This window comes from Frieseomelitta varia, unplaced genomic scaffold (genome assembly GCF_011392965.1).
Source record: "Frieseomelitta varia isolate USP_RPSP 00005682 unplaced genomic scaffold, Fvar_1.2 scaffold_407, whole genome shotgun sequence".
Taxonomy (NCBI): Eukaryota; Metazoa; Arthropoda; class Insecta; order Hymenoptera; family Apidae; genus Frieseomelitta; species Frieseomelitta varia.
Window position 1 is genome coordinate 89,373 of NW_025110154.1, and position 14,139 is coordinate 103,511.

Sequence of the window (14,139 nt, forward strand, 5' to 3'; positions counted from 1 at the left end):
AGAAAACACAATAAGCAATTAAAATAATAAAAATGCAAACCAATTATTTTATATTTATTATAATATTAAAGTGTTTGATAATCATATTAATAAATCATCAATAGTCTTATGATGAGGCTGAATAATTTGATATCACTTTTCAACTTGATTATTCTTTGGGAAATAACGCTAAGAACTATGTATTAAATTTACAATACTTTTGCAAGCAATGGAATTAAAACTTAATTCAAAATAAATTATATATTAGATTATATCATTTGATGATAGAACATCATCTTTAATGTATACAAATGTGTTTGAACAATTTTGAATGCTATAAGAAATAAGCAGTGTAACATTACATATACAAACGTATAAATTATTGTATATTGCTACAATAAATGAATAGATATCAAAGACAGAATTTCAATCATTTACAATACTGCTTTTAGAATAGAATTTTTGTGATTTTTTAAATAATATAATTACTTAAAAATTTCCTTAATATAATTATTTATTTTATTCCATTATATTCACTAAGCAACATATATATTATCTTATAATTATTGTTATGTATTTAAATAATAAGAAATTATTAAGAAATGTAAACGCCTGCAACTATTTATATATATGGTCAATCGATAATGTTGAAAGTTACACTGAAATGATACTACGAGTATTTAACCACGAATGTTAGATCTATATTATATTTTATCTATGGTGTAATGTTAAATTCATAAATTTATAAAAATGTATGATTACAATTGTCATGTGCTTGGCCAAAGTTTTAGTTTCAAGGTTAAATTTTCTTCCTTATAACGCGCATATTCATATACATAATGTATAACTTATAATACAATATTATAACAAATATTATAACTTATAATCACTTTTTATTAAAAGCTCCTAATTTGTATACAATACTGTGATTATATACAATACAAATATCTCAAATTATGAAAGAAGAAACATTAAAAGGTTGGCATCTTATATGGTGGTTATTTAAATTGTTTGGATTTCCTATCACTATTCCATGGTTGATATATCATTTCTTTGATATAATGCAACAAAAAAGAAGAAAAAGTATGTTACGTGGAAAGGTAAAAAATAAAGTAAATTACTGGAATATTTGTATTTTATAAATATTGAAAGTAATCAATGCTTATATTTTAATTAATATTTTAGGTTGTGATAATAACTGGAGCTAGTTCTGGGTTAGGAGAAGCATTGGCACATGTTTTCTATGATATTGGTTGTAAACTTATTTTAATTTCTAGAAGGAAAGAGGAATTGGAAAGAGTGAAAAATGACTTAATGAATACTCATGTTGTATGTATCTATTGATAAATACTTTTCTTTTAAATTCATTATTAGCAATTTAATTTTATTTTAGACAATACCAACTTACCCTCCAGTAATTTTACCATTAGATATAACTAGTATTAATTCTCTACAAACTGAAGTCGCAAAAATAATAGATATACATGGAAAAATTGATATTTTGATTAATAATGCTGGCATTGCTTACAGAGGTGAAATTATTAATACTAATATGGATGTAAATATAAAAATAATGCTTACAAATTACTTCGCTCAAATTGCTTTAGCAAAAGGTAATCAGATAATGTAACTTGTAATGAAACTTATATATTCTTTGTTAAAAAACTTATTGTTTTATAGCTGTCCTTCCATACATGATACAGCAACAGTCGGGTCACATAGTATGTGTTAGTAGCATTCAAGGCAAAATTTCAATTCCATTCAGGTTGAAATATTTTATATTTAAATCTTTTTCAAAGCATGTCCGAAAAAAATTTTAATTTTTTTTTCATTAATATGACAGGTCTGCATATGCAGCTTCTAAATATGCATTGCAAGCTTGGTGTGATTGCTGTAGAGCAGAATTGCATGAAAAAAATATAAAAGTTACAGTCGTTAGTCCTGGTTATATAAGAACTTCTTTTTCACTGAATGCACTAACAGAAAGTGGACAAATTTATGGAGGTTTGTGATAAAAAGATTTGATTAATCTTAGCAAAAAATAATTATAAAAATAATGTATAAACATTATTATTACAGTAATGGATAAAACTACACAAGAGGGATATGACCCAATATATGCAGCAGATTGTATTTTAAAAGCAGTATTGAAAGAAAAAAAAGATGTGTTAATAGCACCATTTATTCCAAAACTTGTGGTATATATACGCACTTTATATCCATCATTATATTTTTGGATAATGCAAAAAGAATTTAAGAAATCAAAGGCAAAGACATCATAATATTCAATTATAATAATTTGTCATAAATATAATTACAATAAATGGCCAATTACTTGTTATTTGTTATAAAATATTTTGTTTTTATCTTTATGTTATTTTTTGTTGTTAAGTTGTAATTAAAACGAAATATAAATTACTGTATATATTGTAGTACATAATAAATTAAATTTTATGCGAAAATAATGGTATTTTTAAAAACAATGACATAATTTTACGAAATATATTAGACCAAAATTATATCCAAATTATATTTTATTATTATGTCACTCAGTAGCAGAATATGTTTACATTATATACATTTTAATACTACAAACTTTTTAATGCAATTTAGATTGAAGCACATTAAAATATATGTGTCATCTAAAACTTAAAAAGTTATGGAATATATAAAGTTACTGAACATAATAAGTTACTGAAATTTTGTTTTATAAATATAATAGAAGTTGTAAAATATAGATATACAAAAAAGTATTTGTATAATAATTTCAAGTAGAAAATAAATGCTTGGAAATGCAAAGAAACCAAAACCTTTTAAGTTATAAATGACACAGAACAATAAATTTACCTAACACCATTCATCAAATATATCTTTATCCATAGTAAATATTTATTGCATATTTCTCTCGTATGTTACAACTATGAAATATCAATTGTACCATAACAAATATTTGGCTAATAACTGAAACATTTAAAGTGTGATGTATAATGTACAGTGGTTGATACGAATTCTGTTGTCATGGCAGGATTATTAACAGTTATTTAAGCTTTTGTTATTTATCAGTGATGTTTTGTTAATAAGAACTAATTGACATTAATTTAATTAAAAAAAAGTACAAATATTTTTCACATCAATATAGCAAAGTATGTGTTTGTATTGTGCATAAAATATAAACCATAATACCTATTTTATTCTGCATTTATAGGTAAAAAAACATTATGCAAAGATAGTTAAACTCGTAGATTCTATATAAAATGGACTGCTGATTTTATTGTTTCTTTTTTTCCATTTTATTATTTCCTGTATTATAGACTTTTTTAAATATTAAAACAAAGTAGATAAATATTAAAAAACACACATTGATTGAAATAAATCTTTTTTTTATGTTAAGAAAGAATAAATATATCAAGAGCTTTTTAAAGTAGTATAGATTTTCTTACTTATGATGTAAATAGCAGTTTTTGTGTTAAGTTTACTACATGGTCATACAGTTATAGAATGTTGATATATTTACAAATAGTTGCAAGAACTTTTGACACATTATTCAACTCAAAATTTTTCTAAAAATTTCTTATATTGTAACATTTATCATTACTTACAGGAATGTTTGTGACGTTTATTTTTGATATTCCATATCATATGATGAGTCTTATGTAATTAACAAAATTTTTGTATATTACACTAAGTAAGATGTTTACCAAATACAAACATAGAAGTTATATGTTTTTAAAAAATGTTTTTTTTTTCATGTAGTGGGCTGTATCATTGGGTGAGAAAATCTAGGCAACATTCTCTTTAATATATCATATGCAGTGTATTCTATCTACTTTATTTACAATCTAAAAATATATAGTTCTAAGTCCAACTTTCCAGGTGTATGGTTGCAATTTTGCATAAATCTAACAACACTTACATCAGTAGTTGTATCACGCAGATAATTGCGTGAATATGATTGTGTCTTTTTTGTGTTAATATTAACTGTAATAGAATCAACAAGATGGAGATCATAGAGTAACAATGTGAAGTTTTAAGAAGTATCATGTTTTAGATTTGAAGTGATTTTAGAAGATGTGTTACTTAGTCTGTTTTATTACATATTTTCCCTTTTATTATTTATTATAAAATCAGCATCCACCTGATGAGGTAGAGTCGAAACGTAAAAGAAATACAAACAAAAATAGATTTGTGTGACTCAACAATCCCCACTAATATACATGAAATTGTAATTCACAAATTTCTATGCTAGGCCTTATTACGATCATCATTTGGCCTACCTTACTGTTTTTTTACAACTCAGATTCTTTCTTTCCTGATAGTAAAACATTTCATTTAAATGCTTGATAAACTCTCCATGCACTGATACCCAGAGCTACCAATGTAATAGTTGTATGAAGAATTCTTCTTCTTGTGTCATCTTTTCTTACAAGAAATGTTGGAGAAGATGGTCCTAAAACAGCTAACAATTCTACATGTGGTAATTTGCTTGTGTCAGTCTCTACTTGATATTGGCAACAGGGATCAAACTGCCAAGAAACAGTATAAAGTCCACAGGATATAACGGATGTAAAACCTAATGGGCCACAAATATATGGCTGATCACCCCAAATTAGACCTGTGAAATACACAATAATACACAATATTTTATACAAAGTATAATATTTTATATATATATATATATATATATATATATATATATATATATATATAATATAAAAAATAAATCGTAAAAACCTGTGGCTATGGCAGCAAGACCAGATAATGCTGCAGTCTTATGAAGACAATTTCCTACTGCTATCCACCTGGAGGTTTCATCACCTAATTTAGATGGTTCAATAATAATTAAACTGCATTCAGATTCTAATGCTCTTTCTAGTTCATATTCGAACGTCTCATGTGCGTTTTCATTATCGTACACTTCTTTGATAATGGCAACATTTGAAATTTCTTCTCTGAAAAAAAATTCACACTTAATTGTCAAATAAGTACAAGTCATACAATAAATACATTTAAACAAATAAATATAATATTTATACAGATTGTTTAAACCATTTCAGTTGTAAAAACAGATACAATCTCTAAGCACTCTAGTAAAACTAAAAGCAGTAAAACTAAAGCAGCTCTATATATAACAATTGTGTAAATTAAATCAAACAATGACCTTAACACAAGTGAAATTTTTTTGTGTTATGTAAGATGTTGATTGTAACTAATCAACATTCCATTTGTTTGAATACAAACACTTTTGTAGTAGAAATAGTAAGCTTAGTTTTAATGTCGCACGTTTAAATAAAATTATCTTTTTTTCTTTTTTTTGAAATCTAAGTCTTTGAGAAAATAATATATATTTTAAAGAATGAGAAATTATACTAAAATTGACAGGAGGTGCAAAAAATTCATGAAAAGAATGGACATGATATATAAAAATAATGAATCTTCGTAATGAAATCATCTCTAATTTTGCTATCGAACTGAATTTACTATTAATGAAACATTCATGGACATCTAGCAGAGATTATGAAAGATTAATTTCTTGAATTCCAGGATACGAATGTGAGGTTAATTTCATTTCAAAATAAGTATTATGTTATTGTATTATATTAGAATATGTATGTTAGTACTAATTAGAAGTATCAAATTTTATATAAAAAGCCGAAAATAATTTAGTCGACGAACCTGTCACCAGCTTCATCTACCATCTTTACAGTCAGTCTTCCAAACACTGGAACGTTGGTCAGAATGAACCGGAAAAGGAAATCTCGAATATCGAACCGGACGTGAAAATCAGCTGATCCAATTTAAGCATTCGCATGAATCAAGTCGTAGCTTGCTTCTTAAACTTGTTCGAACGTGTTTCTCCATGAAAGTGGCAAATATATTTTTATTTGCCGTAGTACGTAACTATGTTTGAAGAGGAGAAGAAGTATCGTCTTCTAGAAAGGTATTTATAATTATTTGAATATTCCTAGCAAAGTAACATTTCACGAAATACAACGTATCATATATCAATTATAAATATGCTTTTTTACCTCGTCAATTATATATTTATATGAGTTATGGTCGATGATACGTAAAATATTTTAGTACAAAGTTTCATAAAATTCTTTGTATCTAAGAATTGTTGTTTATTTTAAGTATCAGTGTTACAATCAAAATTTGAGTTTGAACTAAGAATTCTAAATAATGAAGACGAAAAATATCGACCAACTAGATTACGAATGTTCACGACAATTCATATTTTTATAAATATAACTAAATAAATGAGGAGAGATTGGATTTATTTTTAATATTTTATATACTTTTCTATAGTACAATTTTTCATAAACAATCGTAGTCGGAGACTTTTTGCAGAATAATTTATCAACTAGTGAATATTAGTGAAACATTACTATTACGTGTATTAATAAATTGTTTTGTGTAACGAAAATAAGTTTAATAATAAGCCAAATGAAATTTTGCAATCGAATTGTATAGGTTATTGTGCGAGTCATTTGATCATTTTATTTGAAAATAAAATCGTAAAATTATGAAAGAAGTGCAGTTTACTAATATTGATGATTGATAAATTATTCTACGGGTGAATCATGGTCACGGGGATTGAAAGAAAATAGATAAAAGAAAAGGGCGAAATGATTAGTTCTTATAATTCTTACGCTGCGCCATGGCGCTTTATTCCAGCGGGCGAACGGGGGACTAGTTTGGCGCTGGCGTAGTCTTGTACCCGAACGGGCGTGCTACGGTCGATCGAGCGAGAGTAAGCGCTGTGGACGGCTTAGAGGCCGAGTTAAACGGGCCAGATCGCAGATGGACGTCCGCGGGAGCGTTCTGTCATGGAGAGCACAACGCGATGTGTCGTAAGTGTGCTCGAGTATCGTCGTCGTGCTCGTTGCCGTAGTCGTCGCGTGTGTTGCATTTCGGTCCGCGCGCGTATCACCGGATTATTGCAGTGACAGTCGATGCAGTATAAGCGTACGATGCAGTATAAGCGTACGTAAGGATCGTGGTGCTCCTGGTGCTACTGTCCGTATATCGTGGATTGTGGGCAATCGAATAATTACATCTCAGCCTCATCTCTACACAATCCAAGGCGAGTTTCGATCGTACGAAAAGAACGAGTGGCCGAGTCTTTTGCTCGATTGAATGACCGTGCGCTATATCGCACACTTTTATCGTGTGCGATTGACAGTTCGATTGGTTGAACGATCGATAGATCGGTGCTGTGACATGTTAACTGCGGTGCGTACCACTGTGTCGAATAATAGATTCGTGTGATTCGGAGTAATGCGTATAATCCACGTGCTTGCATTGAACAGCGTACGGTATTCAAGGGAAACATTGTCAACAAGTTGATTGGGTCGCGAAGGTCGATACCTTATCTCGCTGTATATTGTATCCATTCTGCGTGAGACATGAATACACTGTAAACATACAAGCGTCTGTATACATTACGAAATTCAAACGGAGCCAAGCACGTATATGCTGTATAGTCGAACCTTATGTAAACAACGAGCAGAGAAGCGTATCGGAGTTTCTTCCGGTTATGGAGTACAACCATCGCGAGAGAGCGTAATACTATTCGTACATTGGCGCCGATTCGCGCACAGTTTACTCTCTTCGTCTAAGCAAACAGTATATCGTTTCGATATATAGTCGACTCTCGATTCTTTCTCGACCTAACTGCATGCAAGATACCAACGAACAAAATTGACGAAACATATCGAAAACGTATCATTGATGATCGATTGCTCTGTAAGTAGTGATCTTTACGCGAAACGAGAATACGAAATCCTGTTAACTCGATCCGTTAAACGTAACGGATACGCGGAGAGTGGCCGCTGGGGATTGACTCGTCGTCGGTGGTGCTGGAGCGCGTTTGTATAAAAAAACGAAATTGTATATTATACGAGTTGAGATAAATAAGATTTGATAAAACTCGTGTCAATGTATGGAAGAAAGAACTTTGGGGAATCGTGTCTGGGAGTTTCGTGCTTCTCGAGCAATCGATATAAATCGATTTTTATCGCTCGGAAGCGTTACGTTTGATTTATGCGCAGTTGGTTTGTGCGCATTTAGTCGGTGTTTAGTTGGCGTGTACTTGGTCGGCGTGTTTGCTCGTCGCGTTCTCGGTGCTTGTGAACGACGGTGAACGAAAAGGGTGAAGGATAAAAAAGAAAAAGAGGGCGAGAGACGAACGATGGTGCTGTCCGGTCGTCGTGGTTAATTCGCACGTGTCGCGATGTCGGGCGGCACGGCGGGCGTCCGTGGCACCGGCGCCGAGTGCAGGAAGTTCGCGCCGAACATATTCAACAAGAGCAAGTGCAGCAGCTGCTTCAAGCAGAAGGAGGAGCACAGCGCGGAGGCTCTGGAATGCAACAGGGTGAGTTTTGCTTGATGGACTCTCTATCTCTTTCCCTTTCTGTCTCTTTCTTCTTCCCTGCGTGCGTCTGTATATCTCGCTCGCTCTCGTACTCGCTGTCTCTCTCTATCTGTCTATCCTGCTCTGTCTTCATTCTATCCTCTCTTTCTAACGTACGGTTGCGTATGTGTCTCCGTCTCGCTCCATCTCACGCGTGCGTACACGGTTCGTCGCGAGCCGGCATTTTCTCTTTCTTGCTCGCCCTCGAATTCCATGCCGTGATCGGGACCAGGCAGAAGGACGAAGGTCCTGACGGTCAGGACGTCGATGTTATGTAAGATGAGCGTGCACGGTGAACGCGATTAGTCCACGGAACGACCAACGGTTTTCAACCCCAGACAGCCGTGCAGTTTCTCTTTTGAGGCTTTCGTCGCGCCAATGTAGCGGCTCGTTCGTCACGATTGGACTGTGCACGTTTTTGCGTTTGACAGAAATTTCAGGAATGTACAAGAGATACATATAATAAATATTAGATAGAAATTAAAATACAATGCGTCCTTACACAGTACGCAGACGTGTTTTTTTTTTTTAGGTTAGACGTTTTGTAAGAAGTCGCGCGTTATATGAACCGTATAGGTTAGATTAGATAGTTCAGGCATACGAGATTTATAGATCTTTTATTATTAAAATGTAGATATTCGTCGCGTTTCACGAACGCAATTTGTCATCTGACTTGAAAGTTACAAGTTGTTCAGACGCGAGATTGATTAATTTCATGGATTAGAAAAGTAATTATCTTAAATTTTACCATTATTTGTGTCATCTTTCTTTGACGGAGACAAAATGAATGCAGAGTGGAATTTATCAGTTTGGCTTCTGAGAGGCTCATATATCCATCTGCTGTATTTCTCAAGTATCATATCGTACATGTATCATTACACTATTCTTTATTAAACCACTGTTTCCTCATCAAGTAGTCCATTTATAACACGTGTAGTAATTAGTTGTTGGTTTATCCATTTAAATGATAAATCACACGGACAAGGAAACATTAGGCTACAGGGTGGTTGTAGACGCTATAACGCGTTATATGAAATTTTAATGGAAACAAATGTGTTTAGTCGTGTTGATAAAAATATGAATCTGTGTAAACAGTCTAGTCATCATGCTATACGTACACGTACATACATTTCTTTCAGTCCAATACCATATGCGTTATTTCGCGATTATAACCCTATATTCGGCACCATAATATAACTGCAGTGTAGATTGTAACATAATCGAAATCCATTTCTGGTAAATGGAAAAACACATACCGACCGTATGTTTAATTCACCAATAGAATTAAAAACGAAATGTGAAATATATGTAAGTGGAATTCAAGGTTGACGAAGATGGATTGAAAGAAATTACTATTGGCGGAGGCGTTGAGGGCTTTCCAAGGTTAATCTCGATCAATCGTATAAAGTCGTTCAAAATATATCTCTTAAATAGATCGAAGGTTCTCTCAAGGATCTCGAGATCCTTTTATATCTTTCACTAAAAAGTGAAGTTTCTTTGGAACCCTCAAGAACCCTCGTCTCTCCGTTTTTTTTTTCCTCTGCGTTTTTTCCTCTAATAATAAAACTTTTCGAATCCTCGAGATTATCTCTATTTCACTTCTTTCGTTTTTTGTTTTCTATCTTCCGAAGTCGTTCCGATTAAATCGTAATAGTAATTTACAAACGAATGCGCGAAAAAGTAGCCTCGCCACGGGGACTGGGACATAAATACGTGGCACGCGGTACAAGTTAGGGGACGTTAAAAGAAGAAAAACAGGAATCTTTATAGTACGGTTTTCTTCCTTCTGCCTGTGGTTTTTATTTACAACGGGGCTCAATACGGTCGTCGATGAGCGAAATTGCCTCGTAAAAGTGGGGGAAGGGCAGGGTGGCAGAGGTCCGCAAAATAAAAGCGTTAAAAATCAATTCACGCCGCGCATCGTATGGTATCGTGCTTGAAATACAACGTAGAAACATTGTCGTTCATAAATATTAGGACACCTACTGGTCTCGTACGAAACATGAATAATTAATCTAATCAGAATTTTGCGTTTGCTCACAAAAGTACGCTCGCAATGAGTGTTTTGCAATTTCTATATACACTTTTGAATTGTATGGTTTCAAATTCCATCAATATTGTCGTATCGATCATGTTAATGGAACTGCAAGATATTTCACATAACATATGTACAATGTTATAATAAATGTTTAAATAATTTTGTAAGGCAACACAGGAAAATCTGTCGAAATTTCTTGGAACGATCACAACGATATGATAAATTCTAACAATCACGTTTCATATCTTAAAAGTTTTATATCTTAAATTATTAAAAAGTTTAAGATTAATTAGATAGAAAATTCTAATGATTTAATCATTAATTCTTGGAGGATTTAATAATCTCCTAATGATTTTTCAAATTTACTTGATATAACATTTAATTGTAACATTTATTATAATACCGATGTTAATAGATTGTCTAATATTTATGAACACGTGTGTATGAATGATATATTAATAAAATGGTACGTGTAATATATTAATAAAATATGTTAATATCGCGAGAATAGTTCTCTGTTTAAAGTCCGCTCGATAAGACAACGTTTATTACCTTTTTTTGTCTCGTCTCTGATTCTCTCTATTCTCCAATGGAAGTTCCTTCGATTCTCCACGATTATCTCTCTCTCTCTCTCTCGCGTGTATTTCTGCTTTTTACGCAGCAATCAATTCCAGAAGAAAAAAAGAACACTTTGAATAGGTATAGACGGTTTTTGCGGTCTAGAGAAACGTATAGTCGATACGATGAATGACGAACGGCGTTTCTGGTTTCCGCTAATGATGCCAGGAAAATTGCACGTCGCGTAAAATATTGGATGTATTGATTTTACCTTTGAAATGTTTCCCTTTGGAAATGTTTACGAAGCATCGACATGAGTTGCGTAATTTATATTGCATGAAATACAATAATTGATTTTGAATATCGAGATATAGGAAATTGAAATATGTACACTCCCACGTAAATGAAACAAACTTAATAAACTTTCGAGGACGAAATAAACTTTCTTCCACGTTTCTCTGGGAAAAAATAAAATTGTTGCAGTTGCAGCTTTGATTAATGAAAATCTCAGTACTGTGAAAAACTAATATTACGAATAAAAAATATTTATTTACTCGAAGATTATCATTATTCCCTTTGAAGTGTTAACATGCTCCAAATTTTTGATCGGGACTGTGCATATTTAACTTTGAAATTTTCACTGCTCTTCCTTTCTATCTTGAGAATTCGATTTTTGAAGACAAATTGTCTTAGAATAGAATAGGATCGTGCTAAAAATCTGTTTTCTTCTCTCGAAAAATAATATAGAATTAGTAGTAGACGCGAATCTGGTTATAATTTTGTTCAAAAAAAAAAAAAAAAGAAGATTTCTCGTTTCAAAAAGTAAAATAAATCTAGATTAAATGAAATAAATCTCTTTGCGATCCAAGAGATAATATAGAATCCGAAAAAAGGGTGATCGATTCGAGGCTCTGGCTTGAAAAATCTATTATTTCGCTTCGTTGAGAGAAAGCGGAAAGTATCAGCGGTCTAGCCGCTATTTTTTCGCTCATCTCGTCGGGAGACCAGGGCAATTTTCGTCCACGTACAATGGGACACGGTCCCCTGTGCCGAGGCCGTTGCAAATTTCGGAATGTCGGCAGCCTTGCGACCTGTTCTTGGTGCATTCCAGCCGTCTTCTCGCGGCACCCCAACAGCACAGGCCCTTTCGAGAGTTGTTGGCTTGTCGGCTTTCGCCTGGATGCGGTATCTCTGTATCGGTTTATTCTCCACCTCTCTGCATCTCTCTGTCTCGCCAATCTGCACGGGACCTCTTGGCTTCTTCCCTCGTCTCTCTCTCTCTCTCTCTCTCTCTCTCTCTCTCTCTCTTTCTTTCTTCTCGCTGTTGTCCCCCATATAAACCGCAAATAACGAATGCATACGCAATCCAACCTTTCTTTGCCCCTCGGTCGCACGGTTCTTCGTCTCGCGGCTCGTAATTTGATGAGGAGAGCCTCGTCGAATCGAAGGAATTTGACCTTTTACAGCGTTTCTCGCGGTGGCCCTCTCCCGAGATCGTTTCTACGAGTTACGACGATATTGCGGAAGTGGAAGGCTGATTGCGTGAATACCTGTGAAACGCGTGTTCTACGCCGATTCCACGGGTTTTAAAGGTTATAGAGGGGGAGGGAGGGACGGAGATCGGCTATTGAGTAATTTTTATCGATCTCTCCTAGCGAGCGAGGATTTTTTATGAGATTTAAAAATCGTCAGCGGATTCTGGATGTTTACGCAAATTCAGACAGCTTTTTTTTTGGAGGGGAGGGGGTGAAACTAAAGTTCATAGATTTGTTTTTATTAACAACATTCGTTTTGGCAATTTGGAATTCAACGAATAAATATTCTCGATGCTTCAGACACGCTGAAAAAAAAAAAAAGACACGAACTGTACGATTTACTTTTCACAATAGTTCACAGGATCGCGGTTAATATCAAAGCACACGCTTCGTTCTGCTTAATTGGTTTCTTGATGTTCTGTTCCGATTGTCAATTTTAATTCATCGTGTTTGACTGTGTTGTCTTTAACGGTGACGTTGTAACTTTATCGATGCTCGAAGTCATCCCCGTCGTCCCGATGCTCGTCATCGATTCGCTTTCATGTTTAATTACATTATAACGAGGGACGTGCAACAAAAGACCCTTTCAACAAATTCGTGGTACTAAATAATCAGTTGTTGATCTCATCGCGGCCTAAGAAAATCCTACATTTCTACAAATTTCCATTGCTCCATATTGAACAAATTCTTTACCTTTTGATGAAAATATCACTGTCCTTTTGATATTTTTTACTTCGTTACAATTATCCACGTTTGTTGGATAATTTATTTCTTCAGAGTTCTTTTTAGTTCTTTGAACGTTAGCAATTGTTGAGCATTTACTCCGATTAACGTGAAACTATACTCGATTCTTCAGTCATACGTAGATTTTCTTTAATTTTCATTCTACACGGTATTTCACTTCGATAGCTACTAAAATTATTAAATATTATTTAAATTTAAAGAAGCTGCGAGAAACATTTGGTCGCGATCAGTCGATCAGACGTCGATTTCGACGTGGATTCGAATGTTGGCGATCCATCGAATCGCCTAACAGAGATCGCGGGTTCAATCGCGTTTAATTATGATTTCTCGCGCGGTTCGACGCTCGAATTTGCGGTTTAATTCCAGTAATCAGCGGCTTCTCCCGGTTTCGGCCGAGGGTTCCGGGTTGGTAAACGTGAGAAAGTGATAAAAAGTAGCCGTGGCATCGAACGAGAGGAGAGACCAGACCGATCCAGGCACCAACGGATCGATAAAGGATCTTTGCGTACGCAAAGGTCTGTTGTTGTTTCTGCACGTGAAAAAGATGAAGAGAAAGAGAGACTGAGGGATGGATAGGGAGCCCGGGGGCCGCGTTGTTCACGACCGGCCATTATCGGTCCGTGGCTCCGTATTTTCTGTCCGATTACTTCTTCGTGAGCGCCCCGGTAAGTGGCCTTCGAGAAATAATTTCCTCTGGGGTTTCGTGGCCACTCTTCAGTACCTGAAATTTTGATCCGGTGAAACGATTTCGAGAGATGCCTTACGGTACTCGCTTTGCCTCCCTCTTTCTCTTTCTCTCTCTCTCTCTCTCTCTCTCTCTCTCTCTCTCTCTCTTTCTCGCTTTCTTTGGCTCTCCTCCGCCTGCTGGTTCG

General features: G+C 34.0%; 3 protein-coding genes across 3 annotated transcripts in view; 2 read left to right on the forward strand and 1 right to left on the reverse strand.

Moving 5' to 3' along the window:
- Positions 1–730: 730 nt before the first annotated feature.
- Positions 731–2,307, forward strand: LOC122531629 (dehydrogenase/reductase SDR family protein 7-like). Its single transcript, XM_043659684.1, has 6 exons — positions 731–1,079; positions 1,165–1,308; positions 1,373–1,592; positions 1,660–1,744; positions 1,823–1,983; positions 2,059–2,307. The coding sequence occupies exons 1-6, from the start codon at positions 936–938 to the stop codon at positions 2,259–2,261; spliced, it is 957 nt and encodes a 318-aa protein (XP_043515619.1). The 5' UTR covers positions 731–935; the 3' UTR covers positions 2,262–2,307.
- A 629-nt stretch (positions 2,308–2,936) lies between these two features.
- Positions 2,937–5,793, reverse strand: LOC122531625 (transmembrane protein 11, mitochondrial). Its single transcript, XM_043659674.1, has 3 exons — positions 5,653–5,793; positions 4,711–4,928; positions 2,937–4,591 (listed from the first exon to the last, which is right to left on the reverse strand). The coding sequence occupies exons 1-3, from the start codon at positions 5,673–5,675 to the stop codon at positions 4,305–4,307; spliced, it is 528 nt and encodes a 175-aa protein (XP_043515609.1). The 5' UTR covers positions 5,676–5,793; the 3' UTR covers positions 2,937–4,304.
- A 731-nt stretch (positions 5,794–6,524) lies between these two features.
- LOC122531626 (protein outspread-like) overlaps positions 6,525–14,139 on the forward strand; it is a 133,055-nt gene continuing 125,440 nt past the window's right edge. Inside the window, exon 1 of the mRNA XM_043659675.1 lies at positions 6,525–8,353. Within this exon, the coding sequence (XP_043515610.1) occupies positions 8,213–8,353 (141 nt within the window). The 5' untranslated portion in view covers positions 6,525–8,212. The remainder of the gene's footprint in view (positions 8,354–14,139) is intronic.